The sequence below is a fragment of the Arvicanthis niloticus genome, chromosome 21, assembly GCF_011762505.2.
Source record: "Arvicanthis niloticus isolate mArvNil1 chromosome 21, mArvNil1.pat.X, whole genome shotgun sequence".
In the NCBI taxonomy this organism is placed as follows: Eukaryota; Metazoa; Chordata; class Mammalia; order Rodentia; family Muridae; genus Arvicanthis; species Arvicanthis niloticus.
In genome coordinates, this window is record NC_047678.1 from 42,577,245 (window position 1) to 42,604,011 (window position 26,767).

Here is a 26,767-nt window from a genome sequence, read left to right on the forward strand (position 1 = left end):
TGTAGTTCTGCCTGGCCCGGAACTCTATAGATCAGGCTAGACCAACTCACAGGAATGTTTTTGCCTCCGACTCCCAAGTGTTGTTATGAAGGGCATGTACCATATCCAGCTCATGAGAATATATTTTTATGAACCCTCGGCCCTCTATGATTTCAGAATGGATTCTAGAAGCTCTCTATTCTCTGTCTCTCTCAGCCTTCCAGTGTCTAGAGTCTGGCAGGGTGGAGTGCAGGTTCCCAGTGGCCACCACCTGAAAGGAAGGGCTGGAGGGGCCACCGCCAGGCAGAGGATGCGCACCGCTGCCCTGTGTCTCAGACTGAGAATATCTCTCGCTGGGATCTCACTTCAGGATGCCGACGGCTTGCCTGGAGCCCCGTCCAGGGCAGTCCAACCCCGGCGGAATGACGCATTAATGGTCATTATTCCGATGGATGACTACCTAAGCTCCCGCGGCGTCGGGCTGACCTTCCTAACCAGTGTCCCCGCCTCCGCGCGACAGGCGAGCGGCGCATGCGTCTCCGCGAGGCCGGGCTGCGGGGGACACCGAGCCTGTGGTGGCGCGACCGCGCCCTCGGATCGTCCCAGCGGGAGGACGACGCATGCGCGGGCGGCGCGGTCTTAAGGGCGGCCGCGGCCCGGGGCCGCCCAGTCGGCCTGTCAGCCGGCTTCGAGGTGCGTTCCTGCGCTTGCGCGGCGGCGGTGATGAAAGCGATGGCGGCGGAGGAGGAGGTGGACTCGGCAGACGCCGGTGGAGGGTGAGGATCACCCGGGAAGGGGGACGGCGTGGGTCTCGTGCGCTCTGGCGACCCCGGGCGGCCAGCCGAGGGAAGGCGCGGGCGCCCGCTCTCCCGTCCCGTCGGGGCTGACAGGCCGCGCCGGGGCCGCGGGGCTGCGGGGAGGGAGAGCGGCCGCTGTTGACTGCCGTCCCGTCCCGGCGATCGGAAGCGCGGCGGAGCTCGGAACTCCGCGCCGGAACCCGGTTGTCTTCCCTGGACGCGGGAGCCGGGCGTCGCCAGGGTGGGAGAAGGCGTCGCACTCGGGGTCCCGCGGGCCGGCCGACCGTCGGCGGTGCGGGAGCGCGGGGCCTGGGGCGCTCGCGTCCCTCCTCCCGCTGCCCCGTGCGCTCCCGTGACTGGGCGGGCTGGCTTCACTAGAGGAGTCTGCACGAACAAACTTTGTAAAAGTTTGAAGGGCAGATGCCTAACGGGAAGGAAGCCCTTAAGTTGTTTTGTTTTGTTTTGTTTTGTTTTGTTTTGTTTGAAAACCCGGATCGCTCTGTGCAGCCCTGACTGTCCTGGAAATCTGTTGTAGACCAGGCTAGTTTCAGATCTGCAGAGACCCAATCCTTTTGCCTCAGCCGCCCAGTGCTGAGATCACAGGTGTAAACCACCACACCCAACTTCTTGATAGACATATTAAGTTATTCTTTTCTGTCTTGCTGGGAAAATTAAATTACTAAGCAAGTTATTTCACTGCTTCTCAAAAGGCTACTTACTTTGAATGGACAGGACTATACATCTCCTTTATAAATTAAATATTTTGACAGTCCTACTTGAGCTGTTTGGAGACATTTGCATAGGAAAGATAGCCATAGGAAAAATAGATTATGGTAATGTGAAAGCAAGTATTTTGGAAAGATGTTAGGGGAGGAATACTTTGAAACATTAGAAACTACAGTCTCCAAGTTTTAAGTGGCACTTAACAACCGGAGCTCACTGTTTTGGATCTGTTGTCGAACTTTCTAATTACATTGATCTGAAGTGCACAGTGTCACGTGGCACAGCTAGGACCTGGTAGCTTGCGTTTCCATTACACTTGTCAGGACATTTTCTGGCTCTGAGAATGCTAATTTGTGAACCCTGATATTTGGTCTTGATACTGTGAGACTCAGGAATCCAGAGCACAACGGTGAGGGTGACGTGGCTTTTGGGTGATGGCTGGAGGTCACTGAGGGCAAGACTGGCCACAGTCCCTAGACAGAGGTAGACCTCCCTGGTATTTTTGGCAGGACCCTTGAACAGTGCTGGACAACCAAGCAAGCAGAGAGAAGGCTAGGTTCCTGCTGGGTGCTTTCCCCCCCACCCCCCAGTGTGTCATGGTAATCCTGGCATCTCCCCTGTGTGTAGATCTGACCACTCCCATTTTCATTTGGAACTACCACTACCAAGTAGCAGAGCTAATTGGAACCCGCTCCATTCAGCTTAAGGCATTTCCCTGATATTTCTGCTACTTCTCAATGGGATTGGGACTCATGGGATATTTGCCTACTGTTTTGAGTTAAGTTCTTCAAGATATTTGGGCTTAGATGATGCCATCATTTGGGTCTGGTTTGAATGTTCTAAGAGGCTTCACATGTTGACATTTAATCTTCATTGGGAGGAACTGAGTGAACTTCAGTGTGATGATAGTTCATAGAGGTAAGGCTTTAGGATCAGTCAGTCAGTAGAACGGAGGGAATCCCAGTTATTGAACCCTTGTGGTTTTCTGAGAAGAGGAGGAGAATTCAGTCTATGTACAATATTCCCAGATCCCCGTGTCTTGCCATGCTATGCTACCCTGGGGTTTTACCAGGAAAAATCTGACACTAGAAGTAATCCTATTTTGTATCTCCAGAACTATGAAAACACCTCATTTCTTTACAGATGGGGAGATGATATTATTAAAGCCAGTGATTATAAGCTGTCATCTTACAACGTTTTGGAGTATATAATTCTTTCCCTCTGTGGCTCTTTGTGGAGACAAGTTTACTGGGGAGCTTTCAAAATCCCATCCCTTTCAGTTGCAATGCAGTTGAGAAAGTCAAATGCAATAACAATAGGGTAGATTGCTGTGGATTGCTTTAATGATAACCCAGAGAATTACTTACTGGTGGAGTCTAGGGGAAAGCCATCACAGAAATTCACCATTGCAGGTGGTTTGTAGGGCATGCTGGGGTTGATCTGTACTGGCAGCCCATTGCTGAATTTTCAGCAATTTTACAGCACCAGCATCCTGAAACCAGCCACAGTGGGAGTATTTACATCATAGAAAACCATCAGATTCTATTAAATAAGACCAGATTTCTCTCTGCTGCCTCAGTTGATTTGCCAGCATCCTGCTGGGTGTATGTTAAAGTCTCTGTGCCATAATGTGCTTTGGAGATGAAAGAGTGAACTTCTTTATCTTATCTCCTAAAAAAAAAAAAAAACCCTGCTAAGATCTGTACATTCCTTTCTGCTGCCACTGCTCTTCAGAATTGTGAAATTCTTCAATGCTGATTCCAGTGCCAAGGCCAGTACTTATTCACACCATATACCACACACGCACAGGCACACACTGACCTCAAGACCTCATGTGAGCACTGCGCCACTGAACTACATTCCCCAGCCCTCTTGAGTCCTCTTCAGTGTTCAATGCTGTAGAGAAACTCTTATTAGACAGCTAACTCATATTTACTCTCTTAACTGAGACCAGTAGTTAGTTTTATTAGGATCTGTTCTTTTAACTATTTTCTAAATACAAGAATTCCCTAAGAGTTTATTATAGTCTTTATTTTTTTTAATTTATGGACAGCTCTTGAACTATCTTTTCTTTAAAGGACTGAGATCTCATTCTCTTCTGAACTGGAGTATAATCGTACTGTTGGTTTTTGCCAGTTGTTTGCATCTACGTTTTTATATTTAATGTTTAGCATGTTTAGACTGTACCTTACTTATGTCTTCCTTCCTTTAAACGGTGTAAGTGCATAGCTCTTTCCTCCACTCTTCTCATTTTTTGAAGACAGTTGCATTCTTCTGGTTATCTACACTCTTATAACTGGCCTCTATCAAATCTGTTCCCTTTATTGTCTCTGGATAACAAATCAATTATCAAGTCCCCATAGAGTCTAACAACCCTGCCCTTTCTTGTCCCGCTGTCACCCCGAGCCACATAGTTGAAAATAGTCATATTCTTTCTTAGGGTTTTTGTGAGGTTGGTAACACACAGTGTACATAACTCATCTTGTTACTCCCTTTATCAAGAGGAATGCTCTTCTTCACACACAGTGGCTTTGTAGTTATGGTTTGTCCCCAGTCAGACTGCAAAGCCATTTGGCACCTGAGTGACCTCCACTTAGCTTTGAGGTTTTATTTCTTTTCTGTGCACCCAACTCGAACTCTGGAAAGCCATATTTTTATGCTTCCTAAACACATTCCTTGCTTCCCTGCAATTCATCATGGTTTGTTTCCCTTTGTTTTCTGTAACCTGAAATTGATTGTTACTTTCTTTCTCTAAGGTAATGGTATTTTGTATGTTGGTGTGGTGCATGCATATGTGTGTTTATGTGTGTATATGTTGCATGTGGAAGCCAGACGAAGAAGGATATCTAGTACCCTCCTCTGTTATTCTCTGTCGTACTCCTGAGACACAGGGTTTCTCACTTAACCTAAAGCTTGCTGTTCTGGCTAGTCAGGCTCCTGGGATCTGCTCCAGTCTTTGGTTGCAGGCATGCTAGGACATGTTTCCTCACATTGGCACTAGGATCTGAACTCAGGTCCTCATGTTTGCACAGCAGGTATTTTACCCATTGAGTGATCTCCTCAGCTCCCATGGTATTTCTTATAAAAATGTTTTGAAGTTGTAGCCTTAAACTTTGGAAACTTTCTGCCTCTACTTCCTAAATGCCAGGATCGCAAGCATGCGCCACCACAATCAGGCCAGGATCGCAGGCACGTGCCACCACAATCAGCTCTACTTCCTAAATGCCAGGATCGCAGGCATGCACCACCACAATCAGCTCTAAAGGTCTTTTGTCTCAGGATCACAGGCACACACCACCACAATCAGGCCAGGATTGCAGGCATGCACCACCACAATCAGCTCTAAAGGTCTTTTGTCTCAGGATCACAGGCACACACCACCACAATCAGGCCAGGATTGCAGGCATGCACCACCACAATCAGCTCTAAAGGTCTTTTGTCTCAGTTAGATACTGTTTAATAATATACATATTTATACATTTATTTTGTCAGCTCAGAGCAAGGCTTTTGTTTACTCAAATGTTTGACAGAGTCCAAAGAGGCTTTATAAATGGTAATCTTCAATAATTTCTTACTAAATCTTTAGCTATTATAAACATGTGCTGACATGAACACTGAGCTTACATAGTAGTTAATTATCCACACCTTAGGGGTGTGGCTTGTTTTCATAATATTCAGAAATGTTTGTATTCAAATAGGACAACAATATCCCACACCTACATTTTCCTGGGATATTGGAAACAGGATTCTACTTCTTGACCTTAGATGAACCAACCCGTGCCCCTCTGTTCCTGCAGCCCAGAATAGGTCTGCAACCACAGGCCAGCAAATGCAGTTGTCAATCCTGTGACAGAAAACAAAGCTTATAAAATCAGGGTGGGGCGCACAATCAAAACACTTGTGTGCTTCAGTACTCAAAGAGGTGAACCATACTATTTAACACGTGTCCTGAAACTTTATGTGCTTTAAAGCAGCCTTGAGTAATTGTTAAGTTTTTAGTTAAACTTAATGCTCTTGACTGAGTTACAGAAAACGTGGATAAGCTCTTTTCAGATCTGACTTAGGAGATGTTGCTGTAGATGTGACTGTAGAGCACTGAGTATGAGAGCTCACATGGAACCACTTCCGGTGTGCTTGACTCTTCTGTGAGGGATGGTGGGAAATGCCATAGAGAGGACGTATGTGTGTGTGTGTGTGTGTGTGTGTGTGTGTGTGTGTGTGTGTGTGTGTGTGTGATTGTGAGGACATGTGTGTATGTGGTGGGTGCTTGTGGGTATGCAAACTCTTGCTTTTATAAGAGAGTGTATTTCTATATAGCCTAGACTGGTATCAAAATCTCAAATTTTCTGCTTCAGCCTCCTGAGTGCTGGCATCACAGGCCTGAGTCACCCCATTCAGCTTTTAAGAGATTCTAAATTAACATATATGTGTACTAGAGGGCAGGTGCTGTCATGGATGTAATGGCCAGTGATAACCTGAATTGTTTAATTCATGTATCTAAAAATGTATTCATTACTTAAATTGTACTTACATGTGACATATTCTTTCCTTCTCTTTCACAACAATAGGGTTTTAAATTTCTGTTTCCAAGAAAGGAGGCCTTTAGTTGTGTTGCTGTCCCAATTTGGAAGTGTTTAATTCTTCTTAGATTGAAGAATTACTTTAGAGGGATGTGTATGTATATCACCTCTAATTTGTATATTTATTTTTAAAAAACCCCAAAGCTTCATGGTTTCTTTAAATAAGATATAATTCTTTGTTTAGACTACTTAACAGAGAACAATAGTAAGCCCAGTTTCTGTTCTTCATTCTATCAGTAGAGGGATGGTGGCTATTTTAAGCAAAATTGTAACATAATGAAATCCTCTTTACTTATAACCTAATTAGAAATGTTACGTCGAGTGGCCCGAAGAGTGTGTGGAAATTGGCCAGGCCTCTGTATATTTTCTTCAGGATACTTTGAAATCTCTTTCACCATTTCACAATATTTATAGATTGTGCAATTCAGGTTTAGTAACACTATAGATAGTCAAATGGCTCAGAGAACAAAACAGGAATTACCAGGAACTTAAGTTCTCATGGCATGAGGAACAAATACATTGTTAGTGATAGTTACACAAAATTAGGTAGAAAGTTCAGGGGGAAATGCAGGATAATTAAAATAAAACTTTTTTTTTGTAAATATACTCTAATATGTTAATCACAACTACTTGGCTTTCCTAAGATTTATCATTTTTAGTGTGGTTTTGTAAAACTTTCCTTATTAATTTTTTGTTTGCACTTGAGTGGTTATAGATATAGATCGAGAATCTTAATTATTTTCTTTTTAAAATGAGATGTTTCGGGACTTGTATCTTCGTTACTAAGAAGGTCAGTGCCCAGGTCACAAGGCTTTTAAAGAAAGTCTTTTGGCACACACTGGCAAGCCTTCCTGGTGTTGTGTGTGTTTACTTTGGGAAAGTTACAATCTTCACAGTGAATGGACACACTGCAAGCCTTCCCAGTGTTGTGTGTGTTTACTTTGGGAACGTTACAATCTTTGCAGTGAATGGCTTTTCTTTGTATTGCAGATGATGTTTCCATCTCTGACATCAGGCCTTGGCGATGGATTACAGTGCTTATTGATTATTGCTTAAGTAGGTCATATTTTTCTTTTTTTCCCAAAGCTGTGTGGAGACAGCTATCTCTGTCTACAGAGGGACCTTGTAGATTTTTACGTTGAATCTATGCCCTCAGAAGAATGGCTGAGTCTGACAGGCTTAGTTCCAGTCTCCACATGCTAAACCCAGGGAATGCCAGACAACTGGATGGTCTCAGAGACCTAGTGGAAAGACATAGCCTCCTTGGAGATGTAGTTAAGTTACCCTGCAGACAGAAGAGAGGATTAGCCAAGGAATGACAGAGGTAGCAGGAAAGTGTGAGGGCTCCTGAAGGGTAGACCGACATTGCTCTTCCTCTTTAACTTTCATCTGGAATTGATCACTTTTCAAATTCATTCTTCATTCCTCAGGAATGTCTCACTACCATTACTGAATCCTTGCCAGCTGCAGATGGCTGCTGAAGTTGTGTATTGCACCAAATTACTGCAGTAAGGTTTTGGTCTGCTGGCTGGCCTAAAGCTGAAAGTTCACACACCTTGTAGTTGACTCCTAGCCTCTCCACAGCATCTGTTGTCTCAGACCTGCTCTCTTTGTTCGCTTGGTGCTGCTGTTTTCAGACAGGTGCTGTGTCATTCTTCTCAGGTGCTGTTTATGGGTGCCAAGGATGGCCTGCCAGTTAGTTAGCCAGCTTCTCTCAGCAGGTTGTGCATAGGCCAGCAGCTCTGTGCGCTTTTTCATGATGTCTAAAACTTTGTTCTTTTTTTTTTTTAATGAGAATTTTTAATAGAAGTTTTCTTATCACTTTAAGCCTGCTGTTGAAGTGAGGTGAACGTACTCATACATAGTCTTTAACTTTTTGCCCTTCTACCTGTTAAGAGATGGCCTTACTTTGGGAGTCGTGTCCCTCTCCCCCTTCTTTCCTCTCTTTCTCCCTCCCTTCTTTTCTCCATTTCTTCCTTCCTCATGTTTAGCCTTTCTGTGATTATTTGGAAATTGACTCTCCTAGAGGATAAGGTAGCCTTTGTTACTTACCTGTAGGTACCCAGTACCTGTGTCCCATTGACCTATGCCACTTGTGGCTTGTCCTCACTTAGGTGGTGGGAGTTCCCTGAGGCTTTTCCAGGATGTAGTAGCTGAGAGTTGGCAAGAGCATGACCTTACTCATTTGCATTTTGTTTTTGGTGTTTTAGGTCAGGATGGCTGACAGGGTGGCTTCCTACCTGGTGTCCCACGTCTACATCACACCTTAAAGAAGCTGAAGAGAAAATGTTAAAATGTAAGGTTTTCCTCTTGTAAGTTTCTTCAGCTATTTACTAAAATAGACCTACCAAGGTGCATTGTCCTGAAATGAAGATAGGATCCTGTGCTGAGTTAGCTGCTGGCAGAGAGCCATCTTGCTCTTCTGTTTCAGCATGTGGCATGGGGTGAGGGTGGGCCAGTAATTGTCAGGTTTGGTTTTTTTTTTGTTTGTTTGTTTGGGTTTTTTAGATCCCTGTTAAACTCTAAAAGTAGTAAGGATCCCAAGGAGTGTTTATGAACTATAATTATTGAGATTTATTAGTAGAATTAAATCTGAATTGAAAATTTTTGTTAATTGTTCTGAAAATAATAGTAACAAACTATTTCGTGTTAAAGTAATATGTTTGTAAAACCATTGCCTACTTCCCAAAAAATGTAATTAGAGGAGTGGCATTGTTTTCAGGAGCACAGATCACTGCAATGAGCTGGATTCGTACCTTTGTTTCTGTGTACTCACTTGTCATTCGACTTGGAAACTGCCACTGTAACACTCAAGAATGAGAGTAGAAGGGCATAGGGGGGAAGGGGACAGGGGAGGGAGGTCTGATGGCTCAGACCATGTGTTGTGATGGCTCACACCTTGTGTTGTGATGGCTCACACCATGTGTTGTGATGGCTCACACCTTGTGTTGTGATGGCTCAGACCATGTGTTGTGATGGCTCAGACCTTGTGTTGTGATGGCTCACATCATGTGTTGTGATGGCTCACACCATGTGTTGTGATGGCTCACACCTTGTGTTGTGATGGCTCACACCTTGTGTTGTGATGGCTCACACCACATAGTACTTTTTCAGAGGACCAGAGTTCAGCCTCAGCACTCATGTCAGGTACATCACAACCACTTGTGACTTCAGCTCCAAAGGATCTGGTACTTCTGTCCTCCCTGGGCACCTGCATTCATGTGTGCACAAGTGTGCACGTTTACCCACACAATTAAAAAATAAAATATTTTTAAAAGAGTGGCAAATAAAGCTTTAATACTTTCAGAGACCCTCCTGATGTGCCCAAACCATACGCTTGAGAGCAGATTCTTAGTGTTCCAAAGTCTTATTAATAGAATGTATTCTAGACTGGAACCAGGTCTGGTCCGGACTGATGTGAAGGGTTACCAGCTCTTGGGCAAGTTACCTCGCTCAGCTTCCCCTTCCTTAACTGTGACGTGAGGGAGGGTGCTCCTTAACTGTGATGTGAGGGAGGGTGCTCCTTAGCTGTGACGTGAGGGAGGGTGCCCCTTTGCATTCCTTCTGATTGTGCTGGTCTTTAAATCCACATTCACACTGGCACAGGAGCCTGTTGTTTTCTCTTCTGAGCACTGAAATTGATCCAAACTTCTGGTATTTATTGTACAGTTTTATTCTGCTGACAGAATCTACAGGAGTCGGTAAAGCAAAGGCTTCCTCTATGCGATTGTTTGATATGTTTATCCTGACGTCTGTCTACGCTTGTTTATTGCCCTCTTTATCTTTTGTACATTTGGCAATTCCAGAGTAATTAACTATAACTGGTTCCGTTATTAGGAATGCGTAGTTAGTTCTTTATGTAGGTTTTAACTAAAAATAATGAATTTCTATTCCATGTACCTGGATAATGTTGCTATAAACAAAACTATTGGAATTTTCACTGTGGTTTGCCTAACAAAAAACTTTTGATAGGTTTATTAAAATTGCCAGATGCCCAATGGTGTGCTAATATCTGACTGAGAATTGGCCTTGCTCTGATGTCAGACATGAGCATAAGTGACTGAACATTGGGATAATCTCTCTACTAGGTGGTACAGGCAATTTTTAAGGGAATTTCTCAGACCCGTTTCAAAAACTGAAGAGATTTGGCTTCTTGCAAATCCTGGATCACCTCCTCTTCTAAGTGAGGAATTTCTTCCCAGTTAAGGGCAGGGCATCTGTTAAAACTCAAATGAATGCTGCTTTTCTGTGTACACAGTGTACATGGATGTACAATGTCACCATATACATAGAACCTAAGATTAGTTCTTGGACTAAAGGGAAGAAGTGTATGACTGTCCATATTCTGTCTGTTGCACAAGAATATGCACAGATAATTAAGGCCATTTCTAGAGTAGGTATTCAGTTGATAACTTAATATAAATCAACTTTAGTTTTATCTTTGGTCAAGTTGTGGATTTTAAAGTATTTAGTTATCTGGGATTTTGAACAGAAAGGTTTTGATCTACAGAACTGTATTATTTTTATTTTCTGGCCAATTGCTTGAACTCAGATTGCCTCATGATGAGGTGCTCGTGTCATGTCCTGTGATCTCTCTTTTCCACTAAGCTTTAAAATGGCCTAACTCTCCAGGTGTGTGTTTACTGTAGATACGATTAATCCTCCAAGTTCCTGATAACTTTCCATGATGCTTTCAAATTTGACCTCAGTCTCAGATGCTAATCTGTCAAGTGCTCTGCAAATTCAAGATGGCATTCTTTTGTTATTGTCTGCAAAGCTAGAGCCCTTAAAAGAATGGGTTCAGTGACCACTCCGTTCTTCTCCAGGTGTAGGCTGTAGTACCCTCAGGATGCTAGAGTAGAAGTCAGGAGGTCACATGACTTCCAAAGACTCTGACCGCAGATACTTGAGGCTTATCTAAAATAAGTCTTTCCCATGTAATTACAAAACATAGTTATTTAGGTTTGCCTGCTTCAGTCAGGCATAGACTATTTTAGGGGTTGGTATAATAGCTAAAATAACAGGACTAATGGTTACAGGACTTACGGTTACGCACTGGTTTTGCTCTGAGGGCACTCGAGCGGTGGAACTGAGCAGAGTCCCTGTGTCTTCACCAGGTGTCCCCTGCACTTACAAGAAGGAGCCCGTGCGCATCTCCAATGGGAACAGAATATGGACGCTGATGTTCTCTCACAACATTTCTAGTAAGACACCACTCGTCCTCCTTCATGGTTTTGGAGGAGGCCTTGGACTTTGGGCCCTGAATTTTGAAGATCTAAGCACTGATAGGCCTGTCTATGCCTTTGACCTACTGGGCTTCGGAAGAAGTAGCAGACCTAGGTTTGACAGTGACGCGGAGGAAGTGGAGAATCAGTTTGTGGAATCCATTGAAGAGTGGAGATGTGCCCTCAGGTTGGACAAAATGATCTTGCTCGGACACAACCTGGGAGGCTTCCTGGCTGCTGCTTACTCGCTGAAGTACCCGGCAAGGTGAGTGTGAGCAGCAGAAGGGAGGGCCACCCAAGTGTTCATCCATGGCTCCGTACCTGGTGGCTGTGATAAGAGCCTCACAGAGTAGACACATTCTCTTAAAAGACCCCAATGCCACAACTGGTAAACACTTTTGTAGAATGAAAAAGAATGAAATCAGATTTTCTCATTAAATACACTATATGTTGATAAGCTTGACAAAGAATATTATATTTGTTCTTCATAATTATACAAAATCTAATATATAAGCTTTTTTGAGACAGTCTCACTGCGTAGCTCTGACTGGCTTAGAACTCAGTGTGTAGACCATGATGGCCTCCAATTCACAGAGATCTGCCTGCCTCTCTTTCCCTAGTGCTGGGATTAAGGGCATGTATATCTCACTTGGCCTAATGTATAACTTTAAACCAGCAGTAAAAGCACCATGGTGTTATTGCTTAGTTTCACTGTTACAATTAAAACTTTGGCTCCACCAGGCCTTTCTAGATGTTTCACTAAGCTGTAGTTAAGTTATAATGGGAAGCAGGCTAGATCTCTGTGACTGAACAAATCTATAAGCTCTGAACTTTAGTTATTTTCATAGTACACCTTCCATGGGTTTTGACTCTATCATTCCCTAAACTTTTTCATTACAGACCTTTTAAAGAAATAATTATTCTTGAGACAGGATCTTGCTGGATACTAGGCTGACCTCTAACTCACTGTGTAACCCATGTTGACCTCAAGCTTGACCCTCCTGCCCTTTTCTCCCTGAGTGGGATTGTAGACTTACCCCATTGTACTCAGACAGAACTATTTCTCAGTCCTTGAATTAGTGGGTGTTTTGCTTTAGAATCTTTTTTACTATTTTTTCTACTGTTTCCTATGATATTGCTGTTTTATCAGGAGTCACATGTAAGTCAAAAAAAAAAAAAAAAGAAAAAGTTAGCTTTATTTTGAGTCTTCTTTATACAGAAGAGAAGCATATCAGTGTTTGTGTGTTGCTGATGTATTTTTTTTCCTTTGAACTGTGTTTTAAATCTAGAATTACAGAGCTCATGGATGTTGAGGATTGTGGGTGAGGCATGAGATGGTCATTTTCAGAGTGTCTGAACCTGCCATGAGGCCACTCTGTTGTACAGCTGCAGGCATGTGGTCTGCACAGCATTGCACGTGTGGTACAGTATGCTGTGTTTTATCTCTGCCACAGCTCCTCAGAGTGAGAATTTGGGTTTCTTTAAAAAAAATACAAATATTAAGAATGTGTCTTTCCATCTTAATGCTGTGTGTGATGTGGGGCTGCTTCAGACTGTCCACAGCAGCTGATTATGATTTGTCTCATGCTCAAGTAGGGGTGTGATTTTGACAGCTGCAGATAGTTTCTGTGAGTGTGATGTTGGAATTCTGGGGACATTGCAGAGGGCCTGAAATGCTAGGGCCTGAGAGGTGTGGGGGTTGTTGGTTGGTTATTAGTTGGTTTGTAGTTGTGCAAAAAGAAGAAACAAGAAATTGGATATCCTGACTGCAGAGATAAAAGTTGCCCCAAGGAACTCAACGCCCCTGATCAGCAGGAAGCAGTCTAACAACAACAGTGGCCCATCTGACCCCTCACTTTATCCAGGGATCTCTTTCCTTTCCTCCCTGTCCCTTTTTCTCTCTTATCTGAGTAAGGGTAGAGAAGGGTGGAAGAAAGAAGAGCTGACAAAAGTAGCGAAGGCTTTTCTCCAAGATTTGGTGTGCAGACTTCAGCCTTTGTACCAGAGTCTTCTGGTGGATTCAAAGTTCCTTAAACGTTTGACAGTGATAGTCTTGTCAACCAGACCTGTTCACAAAACAAAACAAAACCAAACAAACAAACAAACAAACAAAAAAAACAATAAAAGCCACTACACTTTCATTTCTTAGTGGGCGTTTTAGGGCTAGTCTGTGACTGCATCATACATATAGTGACAAAACTTAGTGATATTTGTGGGAAAGAGAAGAAAGCCATAGTTAAGACAACAGAACTGTTTGTAGGATTGACTCCCTTGGTCTTTTTAGCCAGCTGTCATTATGTGTGTCACGGTGTCTCTGGATGAGGCTGTAGCTCGACAGTGATCATCAAGCCACACTGTAAACTCCTAACCCTTTATGGCTGGCTGCTGATAAGAAGAGTTGGTAAAGTTTCATTTGCATAGTGAAATGCTCTGAAGAAGTAGAGCTTGGTGAATGCTTAAGGACCATCTGTGGGAGAGGAGAGCAGCGACTGACCCCATGGAGCTGTTGAGCAATGTTGTTATGAGTGTTTGTGCCTAGTGCTGGTGACGAAGCACTGTGGGAGCCGAGAACTAATGGTGGTCACAAGTGGATGCGAGGCTGTGTACACTGCCTAGGACGCCTAGATCCTCCTCTTCCTGTCAGAAGACTGTTCTCCAGTGTTGAGTACTCAAGAGTGTAGCCTAGATCCTCCCCTTCCTGTCAGAAGACTGTACTCCAGTGTTGAGTACTGAAGACTGTATTCTTTTGTACTTTTTTCTTTTTCCTTTCTAGCTTTATGCTATTTATTTGGGTTTGGGTTGGGTTTAATTTTGAGATGGGGTCTGTATATAGTTCTGGCTGTCCTGGAACTCACTCTGTAGGCCAGACTGGCTTCGAACTCACAGAGATCCACCTGCCTTGGCCTCTGAGTGCTGGGATTAAAGGCCTTTTCTTTGCCTGTTTAGGTATGACAAATACAGTCTTTTAAAAAATTTTAAGTAAAAGAGTGTAATTTTTAAAAATTTTAAGTAAAGGCGTGGGAGGGAGTAGCAGTGAACACAGCATTTCATCTGAGTGGCTGAGTGGCCCAGTCCCACCTGTTCCTGTCTGAGTCTGATATGGGCTGTCTTCATTCCTTATTTTTGAGGTACAGTTTGAAAAGAGTGAAACCCCAAGTTAAATGTGTCTACTTAAGGAGCACTCTTAGAGAAAACAAAATCTGTTTGTTTGGTTGGTTTTGGTGCTTTAGGTCAGTATAAGTGGTGCATTTCTAAGGGTCCTGTCTTGTCAGAGTCATTTCACAGCCTGACTTGTGGTAGTGGTCTGTGTCCCCCACACTCTGCCAGTTGATAAAAGCTGTGTGCTATGACTATGCACTTGCTTCCTCACGGTGAAGCCGGGTCTTCCACTGAAATACTGATGATGTGCTAGGTGGTCAGTGGTGCACACCTTTAATTCCGGCACTCTCAAGGCAGAGGCAGGAGGATTTCTGTGAGTTCCTGAGTTCCAGGATGGCCAGAGCTACATAGAGAAACTTGTCTGGAAAAAACAAATAATCAAAAAAAGGTGATGAATGAAATGTTGCAGTAGTGCATTCTGGGAGATTGGTTGTTTACTGACATTTATTGACTGCGTTTGGTTGGGGGGGGCATATTTTGCTTAAATCTTCCTCTCTAAGACCTCTGAAGAGGATTTGAGTCACAGCTGCATTTTTCTTAGATGGTATTAATCGTACACTGTCTAAAGGAATGCTTCAAAACTCATCACACCTTGTTGGTATGTCAGATACGTGCCCAGATGTGCTGTGCACAGGAGGGAACATGACTCAGGACCGTGCATGCATGAGGCTTTGGTCTATCGGGAATGGCTCAGCAGCTGGGATGAGTGCTCTGGTGAGGAGGTGGGGAGCGCTGTGAGAACCTGATCTTCTCGGGTCCAGTGATGGTCTAAAGAAACATATCTCTTGAGCTGAGATCTAAAAGAGGAAACTGGGGCTGGAGATTATTATAGGCAATGAGGCCTACAGCACCAAGGCCCTGTGCTAGGCAGGCACCTGGGCTGTTTAGGACACAGACGAGAAGTTGGGAACTGGTTGATAGATGACTCCAAATGAAACCACAGCTCCTGTTCCTTCCCACACAGCAATCGCAGTTTTCTCAGTGTTTTACTACAGTGTGCTGAGTGGAAATGCCTCCTATAATTTCATTAGTAGATTATTATTCAGTGTCACAAATCGTAGAACTGCTTGCTGCTTGCAGAGTCTTGAGCTGCTTTCCCATATGGAGAGCAAAGCAAGCCGATGTTGGTAGCCAAGATACTTGCCCCTTCCTCTCAGCTGGATTTTCCTTTTATATTTCCTTCCTTTGCAAAGAAATATCTGTGTTCTAGGTATTTGCCATACTAAAGCACGTATGATGAAAACTTAGAAGGTGGTTCATGACCTATTTACTGTGGTACAAACCTGCTGTCCCAGCACTTGGGGACAGAGGCAGGGAGGACAAAACTTGGAGGTCACTTTGGAACACTCAGATCCTCTCTCAGAAAAGAAGCAGCAAGAAGAGAATCCATCCTAGGTTATGGCAGAGAGGGTTATAACTTGTCTCTACTAATAAGAGATTGGGGATAATATTATCTCTCGTTCCCACTGCCCTTGCCTGACTGCTTCCTGACAGTGCAGAGCTGGGCTAGCAGCCCCTGGATGCTCTTAAAAACAGCTTTTGTACTTGCCCTGGAACTGGAAGTGCTTTGGTGATTTCAGGCCCTGCCTTTCTCTCCAGTGGTGTGGCACTAACAGGAAATGCCAGGCTGCCTGCAGTCTGAGAATGCTCCTCTGTATAGACTGGAGGTCTTCCTGCTCATCTTCCTTGTTCCTTCCTTGCTTGAAGGAGGCCTTAGGGATTTCCTGGTACATTTTAGTTCTGGGGTTGATCTGGTTATGTCATTCCAACTGGCAGCTAACTGAGTCTTATAAAAGTCAAGTGTGTATAGTCATCTGCTCATTTAGACAAAGCACCATCCACCCCAGTCTGTCACTGAGGATGGGACCCATTGCTTCGCCTTTAAAGGTGTAAGCTGTTTATTGCTGCAGACTCAGGCAAACTCTGGTGACTCCTGTTGAGAAGAATGCCTGTGTCAAGACTGACAGGCTGTCCTCTTATTTCTGCTCTTCTGACTCTGTGCTGTTCCTGTAGTTTAGTCGCTCTCTGGTTCTTGAGAAAGATGTCTAACAGGATGGCTCCGTATGCCATCTCCTCAGATGCATTCCTTCCGTACATGTGAGCCGACAGTCCTGTCAGGGTGGGGCTAGCATACTAGCTCATGTCTGTTATCTTAGCTCTCAGGAGGCAGAAAGGCAGGGGAGCACTACAAATCTGTAACATAGTGTCTCCAAAAGAAAATAACTAAGATAAAAATGTAAAACCCTTCCGTGTATCCTCTGTGGAGCAGATAATGCTATGACAGCTGTGCTTAGTGGATACTTAACCTTGGTGGCCACCAAGTGCTTTGCATGGTCTGTTGTATTCAAAAGGCTTACAATGAAAACCAAGGAAATTATTTTGTGAGGTCTTTTACGTGTAGCTAAAGTGGATGCAATCTAGCTGCATTTCTGATGTTGGAGGCTTTGGAAATTTATTTTCAAACTTTTTGCTATATATCTCATGAAGAATTTATGTATGTGTGGGCAATGCTCATGCTTGTGTTTTCAGTTCCAAATAATACATTTTATTGGAAATAAATCACATTGGCTTTCGACCCTCTGTAGCGACTCAAGTTCTATGAGAAGCAGCGTGACCCAGGGCCGTCTGGGGGACCACTGCACCCCTCACTAGACTAAGACTGTACTGTGAGAAGCAGCGTGACCCAGGGCCATCCGGGGGACTACTGCACCCCTCACTAGACTAAGACTGTACTGTCAAACATTTGCATATTTTTACTTAGGGCCAACACCAGACCTGCATCTGCCACTTTTGCCACCTTGGGTCCCAAAGGCAGGCTTGTACACCACTGGGTCAATTTACTACTTTTCAAAAACAACAACAAAAAAGAGGTTCTTCTTCCTAGTTTAAAATACTTTGCACAGTATATTAAGCTGACATTTTCCAGAGGGATGATATTTTGAAAATTAAGCAAGGCAAGTAAAACCAACTTACCTCAAGCACAGTGGGGTGTTTAGATAGAGTTCATTTTCTTTGTTTAGGAGGTATGTCAGTAATGAATATTGCCAGCTGCTTCCTTCCATGACTGCTCTGTTTTCAATAAGGTGGCCATTCTATCAATTCTACCCCTACCTCAGGCATGTCTTTCCCACTCCCTGAATTTAAAGGAGTCTTCCATTTTGTTTTGAGGAAAAAAAATATGTATTTCTGATCTTTTTCTTATACATTAAAAATATTTTTTAACTCTTAGGGTTGAAAACACACTAAGTAAGCACATCTGTCCTGTGTCATTTAACTCTCTCACATCTGTAGTTCTGTCCCCAGATGGTCTCAGGGCTACAGTCTAGAGGACAGTGTTGAGTTGGCAAACTAAAGTGCACTGTTGAACTGCTGTGGTGCTTTCAGGACTGAAGCCTGCCCTGGAGGTGGTTGTCCTTTGTGCGCACACTAGAGTGGGAAAGGAGGTTCAGCCTTACTCTGCACCAACAACCATTGCACACTGGTTCACGTCTGCTGTCTCAGCATCCTTCCATCTGTAATGAGAAGCTAGACTGAGTTTTCTCCATGGTCCTGAGCTCTGTTCTCTGGGACTGTGTTTTAAAGCTTTTTGTTTGAAAAACAAATACTAAATAAGACTTATTACTCATCCTTACATGTGCTGACAAAAATAATAAAGCATTTTTATGTAAGGCATAAAACCATGTAGACAGTTTTCAGTTGCTTTGCCACTGTTTTAGTTATGACTGGGAAGGCCATCAGAAACGTCGTCATCTCATTCCCGGGGTTAGCCTGGCATTGGGTGACTGCATTGCTTACAGTTGAAAATGCCTTTGTGTTAGGGGTGGTGTTTGTTCTTTGATGATAGTCTTTATGATGAATGGAAGAAATTACACCAGTCACATGGTAGCAATTCACAGTTCTGAGTTTTATTAGGATAAGTTTCATAAGACAGAATTACACCCATTAATGGTATAATGAGTCTGTTTGTATGAAATTGGAATGAAGAGGTTGGCTAGTAAGGAAGTTGTCTGGGAATGGATTAGGAAGAAAGTGTATGGCTAGTATATTATGATGTCACGGCTATATGGAAGAGGGCGTGTGGCTAGTGTATCATGATGTCACAGGTGTATAGAAGAGAGTGTGTGGCTAGTATATCATGATGTCACGGGTGTATGGAAGAGAGCATGTAGCTAGTGTATCATGATGTCACGGGTATATGGAAGAGAGCGTGTGGCTAGTGTATCATGATGTCACAGGTGTATGGAAGAGAGCGTGTGGCTAGTATATCATGATGTCACAGGTGTATGGAAGAGAGCATGTGGCTAGTGTATCATGGGGTCACGGGTGTATGGAAGAGAATGTGTGGCTAGTTTATCATGATGTCACGGGTGTATGGAAGAGAGCATATGGCTAGTGTATCATGGGGTCACGGGTATATGGAAGAGAGTGTGTGGCTAGTATATCATGATGTCACAGGTGTATGGAAGAGGGCGTGTGGCTAGTGTATCATGATGTCACAGGTGTATGGAAGAGAGCGTGTGGCTAGTGTATCATGATGTCACAGGTATATGAAAGAGAGCATGTAGCTAGTGTATCATGGGGTCACGGGTGTATGGAAGAGAATGTGTGGCTAGTTTATCATGATGTCACGGGTGTATGGAAGAGAGTGTATGGCTAGTGTATCATGGGGTCACGGGTATATGGAAGAGAGTGTGTGGCTAGTATATCATGATGTCACAGGTGTATGGAAGAGGGCGTGTGGCTAGTGTATCATGATGTCACAGGTGTATGGAAGAGAGCGTGTGGCTAGTGTATCATGATGTCACAGGTATATGGAAGAGAGCATGTAGCTAGTGTATCATGGGGTCACGGGTGTATGGAAGAGAGCGTATGGCTAGTGTATCATGGGGTCACGGGTGTATGGAAGAGAGCGTATGGCTAGTGTATCATGGGGTCACGGGTGGAGTAGATAGACATGTTCTCTTTACCAATTCCATTCTCCTAAACTAAAACATATTTTCTTAGCCCAGGTTATATTATTGTCATAGTTGTGGGGAAATCCTACTTGCCTTACAATTTTAGAATTTTCATATGAAATTAACTGCCATGGTATTTGAGGCCATTTCCTGAGTTTAAAGTTGATCTCTCATCTTTCCTGTCAGCTTTGAGATGTGTAGAGCCATTGCATTCTCATGAGAGGTTTGTGGTGGGTGTCACCTGCAGAGTACTCCTTCTTCCTCTCCTTTCTCTTTTCAGGAAACATAGTTACATATTTTATTTTGGTGTCTCTTTTGCCATCAAAGTTTACATATAAGCAAAGCCTTCTTTTTAACACAAACCCTTCAGATCCTGCCGGTCTTAAGAGTTGACACAGCAAAAGCATGACTTGGCCTGATTGACAGCTTGTCTTCCTTTAAGGGTTCAGTCTACCCTGAGTCTGTTTACTGTCAGCCCTGTACAGATAGAGAGTGAATTTGCCAAGTGAACGTACATCTGTTTTTTCCTTTACAGAGTTAGTCACCTCATTTTAGTAGAGCCTTGGGGTTTTCCTGAGCGACCAGACCTTGCCGATCAAGAGAGACCAATTCCAGTCTGGATCAGAGCCCTAGGGGCGGCACTGACTCCCTTTAACCCCTTGGCTGGCCTCAGGATTGCAGGACCTTTTGGTGAGTGTGCACGTCTGGGGATAAAACAGTGTTCATAGACACTAGAGGAGTTAGTGCTTTCTCCACTTAGGCTCGAACAGGGCTGCACCCCCCACCAGAGTCATTGTCAGCTCAAACTGCCTCCCTGACATCACAGAGCAACAGTGTCCTATACTGTAGAGCCTGTGTGCCTGGCTGCCCAAGTGGGTCACTGTTACTTCCTATTAGCGCAAGAGAGTCTGGCTCCACTTGTCAGCTCAGGAAACCATCAAGATTCAAAATACAGTGTTTACTGAACACCTATTGCCTCTCTGCTGTGCTAAGTGGAAGCAGTGTGAAGTTGGGGTCATCCGTGTTTCCTGTTCACCATTGTTAGTTGGAGTCCTAACAGAGCAAAGCTCTTCCTTGACTTCATGTCAAGCTGAATAACAGCATGGAGCCGGTCACTGTCCCTGAGAGGGAGCTTTTGTATTATAAAACATTACAGATAATTAGCAGTAGAGACAGAGGCAAATGGATACTAATGAGAGTTCAGCAGAAGATCCCAAAACCTATGGTGGACTGTGGAGCTGACTCATGTCCCTGTCCTCAGATTTCTTCTTTCCTCCTCTATGTCAGCATGATGGAAAGGAAAACCACCCTTTGCATGAACACTGTGGGACTCCGGATTATTTATTTACTCGGAGTAGTTACTTATTTTGAGTGTTAGTGTTTAGACTCTCAGCTCCAGTGTCTTCCCCACAGCCACAGGCATTTCCTTCTCTTATGGACTGAGAAGATGAAGATCTGAGCTCCCACTTTGTCTCCATACAACATGTATAAGTTGGGAGTGTTTTTAGCAATACATAACTGAATACCTGATAAATGTCTTAAACCAAGGGTCCCCTTACTAATTCCCTAGTGCAAAGTCTGGGGTAGAAGAGGCCGTAGCATGTCTGGTAACTTTCTTGGTGATCCTGATTCCTGTTTCTGTGCCTCTGATGATGGTAATTCTCAGCTTGACACAGGGTCTCACTATGTAGCCCCAACTGTTCTGGAACCCAAAATGTAGATCAGGTCAACCTCAAATTCACAGAAATCCACCTATCTGTGTCTTCTGAGTAGTAGGATTAAAGGTGTATATCACCATCCTGGCCTATGTCTGTGATCGTGTTAATAGTCTGGAGTCCTAGAACAAACACTTGGGCCTACAAGAGGCCTCTGCTCTTCTTCCTGTTTCTCTGAGGCCTTGTTCCCATCAGTGTGAGTTTCCTAAACACAAGTTCCGAGTTTATTTTATCTTAGAGGGAAAAAAAATTATATATTCCGTATATATCCTAGTGTGCTTGCTTAGACTTTAACATATTGTTATTATGTTATCATGGAGGGAAAAAGAATACAAGCTAGTGAGATGATTTTACGTATAAGGTGCTGTATTCAGTGACCTCACTTAAAGATGTATCTTACAATAACAGGTCTAGAAAATTAACACATTTTGAGCTTGTAAAGCACAGCCTTCAATTCTTTCATCTCTTCTCAGGGAACTTAAAAGCAATGCCCAAGTTGTATACTTTTTCCATCCTAATATATATGTTTAAGACGTGTATAGATATATGTACATAGTGCTTACTGTATAAACAAACACTATTTCTTATTTTGTGAGTAAATCATAACTTAGAAGATATGTTTGTATTTCTGTCAATAGGGTTAAGTCTAGTGCAGCGTTTGAGGCCTGATTTCAAGCGAAAGTACTCCTCTATGTTTGAAGATGACACGGTGACAGAGTACATCTACCACTGTAATGTACAAACCCCAAGGTAAGGGCTATGCTTCTGAATCTTTTTTTTTTTCTCATTTTTATTAGTTCTTTGAAAACTTTGTACAAACTATTTTGATCATATTTCCTTTGCCCCAACTATCCCAAAGCTGTCATGCTTCCCACTTACCCAGCTTCGTACAAGGTAAGAGTAGATAGAGAGCCAGATCTGAAGATATGGGCACTGGAGAGCAAAGGCCTGGGGTTCCTAGGAGGAACCTCAAGCAGAGAGTATGATTCAGGGGGACTTTTGCTTCTTAGGGAGCTTGGAGCCAGCAAGCACGGTGACTCCTAAGCTCAGTTTAAGGCTCTGCCTCAGTGGTTGTAGCCTGCATCACTGACAAGTACTGAGACAGTCCTAGCTTAGCCAGGCCAGGGATGGTGCTGTGATGCTGCAGCCCTGCTTCCCTAGAGGCAGACCCAGGGCAAGGCCAGAGGCACACAGCTGCTCCTGTGCTCACTGGTGGGCGGACCTGCAGCAGCAGTCTGTCAGCCAGGCAGACTCACTGCAGGAGTAGACGGGCTGCAGACTGGGTCTTAAGAGCCTGCAGTTTTGTCAGTGGCTGGCTGGTCACTTAGATCTCTGTGTTCATCGACTTGTTCAGCAGCCTCCGGTGCCCGTGCAGAGCATCCATTATTCCAGCTTCAGTTCTTAGTTTAAATTAGAAGAAAACTGATTTGGTTACATTATACTACAGCCCTGTTTACCTAACAGCAGTAATGTGTGCATCCCCCATACATTATCTAGTAAATAGTTTAAAGTTTAAACAGGTTCTTTTTTTAATCCTGGGAAAGCCAAGTCTGAGTCTGTTTTAACAGGTCAGACTGTAGTGAAGATTCACCCCAAGGTCACTCAGTGTGGCTCTCTCCTCTTTGTAGTGGTGAGACAGCTTTCAAAAACATGACGATTCCTTACGGGTGGGCCAAGCGGCCAATGCTTCAGCGGATAGGTGGCTTGCACCCTGACATTCCAGTTTCAGTGATCTTTGGTGCCCGATCCTGCATAGATGGCAACTCTGGCACCAGCATCCAGTCACTGCGACCGAAGTCATATGTGAAGACAATAGTGAGTATGGAGCTGGCTTTGGTTTTCATTCAGGGAAGTGTGTTTGATTACTCCCTTGAGGTTTCCAGTCTGGGCTCCACTCACAGCCCCATTCAGAGACCTAATGTCATTGGGCTTTGGGCAGGGTTTGAGCCATGCACACTTTGACGTCCCAGTAGTGAATCGCCTTTCTGAGGCCTTCCCGGTCTCCCTAGAGACACTGAAAGACTGGCTCAGAATCAGATAGGCTCACATTCACTTCCAGTGCAGTACACGCAGTTGTGGTTTTTACTGGGCCCTTCAGTTTAGAGTGTATTTCTGTTGGCTCTTGCATAGTGGAATTGATTAAGATTCAGGAGATTTTCCTGTTTATCTCAAAGCCTTTTGATAGAAATCCTGTCATTTTCAGATGGGTCTGGACTGTTCTTTTAAGAGTTCAGTGGCTCTCTGCTTCTGAGGATGGCTGTGTTTTAGTACTGCTGTCTCACCTGCCATGGCGGCTCTTCCTTTCCCAGGCTATCCTCGGGGCAGGGCATTATGTGTATGCAGATCAGCCAGAAGAGTTCAACCAGAAGGTCAAGGAGATCTGCCACACAGTGGACTGAGCCGTGCAGGAGCACTGTGACTGACGTGGTTCTTGAACAACACCCACAACCACAGGAAGAGTGAGAAGTACAACCCAAGAACCAGGAAGTCTCCTGGACTGGACTCTGCAGTTTTCCACATTTAAACCAATTAGTGCCTTCTAGAAGAATGGCTTTCCTTTCTCCTACACAAAATTAAAATACACAAGAGTCTCCCAATTTAATAGTAGCCTTAAATAAAGGCCGTCCTTCTGATGTACTGAAAAATTGTGATTTTTCAGCTGAGACTTTTCTTGTTTTCACCTAACTGCTTTGTTAGGTGCTTTTCGTACTGCAGTCTGTGTGCCGGTTTGACTAGTGACTTCTGGGCCTGTGGTGGTAGACGCTGTGAAGCTACACTGTATTTTCTTTGCATGTATTTACCATCTCTAACAACTAACGTAGTTAACCCAAGTCTTTTTATGTAAAACGATTTCAACTTAGAGTACTTCATTTTTGAGATGGAGTTTAGAATATTTCATTTTGAAATGGAATGAAAGGATCGGTTTTGATGTAAAAGATGGGAGTCGATCACTAGCGTTAGCTTTCCTTGTCTTCCTGTTTTATGATCAAGGCTGCAAAGCTGTGTTCAGCATTTTAAATGTGTTCCATGGTGACATACAGCTTACATCAGCACAGTTCCTGGGAACCTTCTGTGTGTAATCCATAGGGTTCTATGAGAACATATGCGTAGACTCGGCAATTCAAGTACTGAGAAGCCTGAACTGGAGGCCTGTCCCTTTTCCTTCCCACTGTTCCCAGGAACCAGGATCTAGTGAATGAACAACAGGTCTCCTCACTTACAGGGATTTTTGACTGTTGCCTCTCCGTAAACTAAGTCACACTGTGTTCTCACAAACAGCCAACTAATATGGTGCTTAATTACATTTTACCACTAACACTTAAAAATATGTGGTGCTGTTATGTCTCCTGGTACCGGAAATGAGGTAGAACTAGTGTTTATTTTCTATTGAATATTATGTTAATCTAATCACTTATATACTTGAAGTAAAATTATGAAAAAATCTATAATGTTGTTTGAACTGTTTGGCAGAAACCATTGAATTTGTAACTTCTGACAATTTTAAAATGAGAAAATGTGAAAGTATGAAGAAGCTCCATGTAGCGGCTGGATGCTGAGAAAGCCTTCTGCACAGAGAACAAAGAACAGAGAGCATTGTTACCAACATTGCTTGTCCAGGAGAAACGCAGATTGCACAAATAAAAACTAGACCTCGCAAGTCATGACTTGATGATTAGGGCTATTACGTTTCTAGTGGCTAGTCAGTGATTTTTTTTTTTTTTTGAAAATGTAAAATTATATCACAATTAACTGCCAGGAAGATTAGCTCCACACTCTAGGAGAGTGTGTAAGTCATATTGAAGCAGGACAAGCAGCTTCCCAGGGACCCTTCATCTGACTCATTAAATGCATTAGGTCAGTACAGAAAGCCACCGTGGGACTAAAGTGCTTGCTTTCGCCATCTTGAGAATAAAAATAGCCTTTTCCCTTTATAGTTAGTGTTGCGATGGCCAGATTCACACTTGAGAGTGATGTGAAGTTTGGGCAGGACTCTTGTTTGGCATTCACCAGCCTCGGTCAGTCTTTGTTCACTGAAGAAAAAAGATTCTGCACAAGAAACTGGTCCACCCAAAGAAACTGACTTCCTACTGACTTGCTTTGCTTTGTTGGGAACATGTTGTGAAGCTTCTTAAACATTAAATTTTCCTTGGTGTATGTGATTCTTGTAAAGGTTGAAGTAATGAAATTTATAATCTGCGAATTTTTGAGAACAGTGCTTGCTAAATATCTTTTCGTGTAAAAGGTCTCTTAACTATCTTTGGTCTTTGCTAAGTTATTTTACAGAATAAACTCAACAGTGCTAGCACCAGTGGGTGAGCTGTGTGTTTTCTTGAGTCTTTGGCAAGGACCCATCTGTGGGAATGGCTACGGCAGTCCCATGATCCAGTGAGTGTTCCATAAACACTGGTTCCTTCCGAAGGATGGCTGCTCTGTCCGGTGTGAGTTTTGTGGCAGCCGTGCACGGCTTCATCGCAGCCATGCTTCCTGTCATCTTCACGATAGGGCTCGGCTCACGCTGTCAGAACTCTTTATTCACGGGTGTCTTTGATTGAACAGCCATGCCGGGTCCCAGCACACTTGTACCAAGTATAGGAGGCCTGGAGAGTAGTGGGGAGAAGGGGAGATAGACTCGCTAACAGCTACAAGCAGCAAATCCAGAGAGTCCATAAAGGAGGCATCTCACTGATGGGGAAACGGTACAAGTACTGATGGGGGAAGTGGTATAAGTGTGGATGGTCATGTGAGAAGTAAAGCCAGAAGTATTGCCCTGTGTACAGGAGTAAACTGTGAATGCATCAACAACCCCAGCAGAGGGGTGAAGCAACTAAGCACTGTGACGTTAAGTCTGGAACTAAACATGGTGGTCCAGCTATATCACAATCATTGAATTAATTTCCTGTTGCTGGGACAAAGTATGGGACAGAAGCAGCTGGAAGAAGGAATTGCATCCTTAGCTTTGTAGTAGGGAGGCATGGTGACATTTAGGTATCAGGGGTGGCAGGAGCAGCAGGCTACTTTTTCACTGGACGACCAGGAAGCTTTGGGCAGGAATCTGGGCCGACTCTCATCTCTTACCCCTGGACCCTCATTTGCCAGCCTAGACCCCAAGTTCAAATGCTTGCATGACCTTGCAAAACAGCTACCAGCTGGGGACCAAGATGACATCTGTATCAATAACAGCCATACACTGGACTATTACAGTCTTACAAATGAGGTAGTAGATCTGCAATGTTTTGATTTTCCAAAACATATTTTGGAAACCAGAAAAATGCAGAGTATCCCATGTATATGTATGCAGGCACACAGAAATATGTGGACGCATACAGAATAGTGTGTGCCTGAAGTTTTTTAAAGTTATGCTTAACACACATATGCTCATAGATATGCATAGATAGTTTTTGGAAGGAAAACTTGAGTTTGTTAACAGTGGTGAGCTTTGAAGAGGGACGCTTCTGTTTATACATATAAATGTTGGGGCCTTGTATACTCATTGCATCTTAATGAAAGCCACAGAAAATACAGGGAAGAAATCTTGGTTACTATAAGGTAGGTGAGAAAGCAACTGTAGGATTGGACTGGCTGCACTGACTTCTGTGTGGCCATGTAGATCCACACTGGGGCCGAGGGTCAGAC

At 43.7% G+C, this 26,767-nt stretch overlaps 1 protein-coding gene across 3 annotated transcripts; it reads left to right on the forward strand.

Annotated features, from left to right (window-relative positions):
- Positions 1 to 203: 203 nt before the first annotated feature.
- Positions 204 to 25,439, forward strand: Abhd5 (abhydrolase domain containing 5, lysophosphatidic acid acyltransferase). Of its 3 annotated transcripts, none has more exons than XM_034484238.2 (7): positions 204 to 755; positions 8,290 to 8,375; positions 11,197 to 11,569; positions 19,954 to 20,108; positions 21,772 to 21,883; positions 22,762 to 22,948; positions 23,443 to 25,439. In XM_034484238.2, the coding sequence occupies exons 1-7, from the start codon at positions 511 to 513 to the stop codon at positions 23,530 to 23,532; spliced, it is 1,248 nt and encodes a 415-aa protein (XP_034340129.1). In that variant the 5' UTR covers positions 204 to 510; the 3' UTR covers positions 23,533 to 25,439. The 3 variants fall into 3 exon arrangements, with proteins under 3 accessions (XP_034340129.1, XP_034340131.1, XP_076773942.1); XM_076917827.1 differs by lacking the exon at positions 204 to 755 and adding an exon at positions 997 to 1,017; XM_034484240.2 differs by lacking the exon at positions 22,762 to 22,948 and having other exon boundaries at positions 598 to 755.
- Positions 25,440 to 26,767: the final 1,328 nt, after the last annotated feature.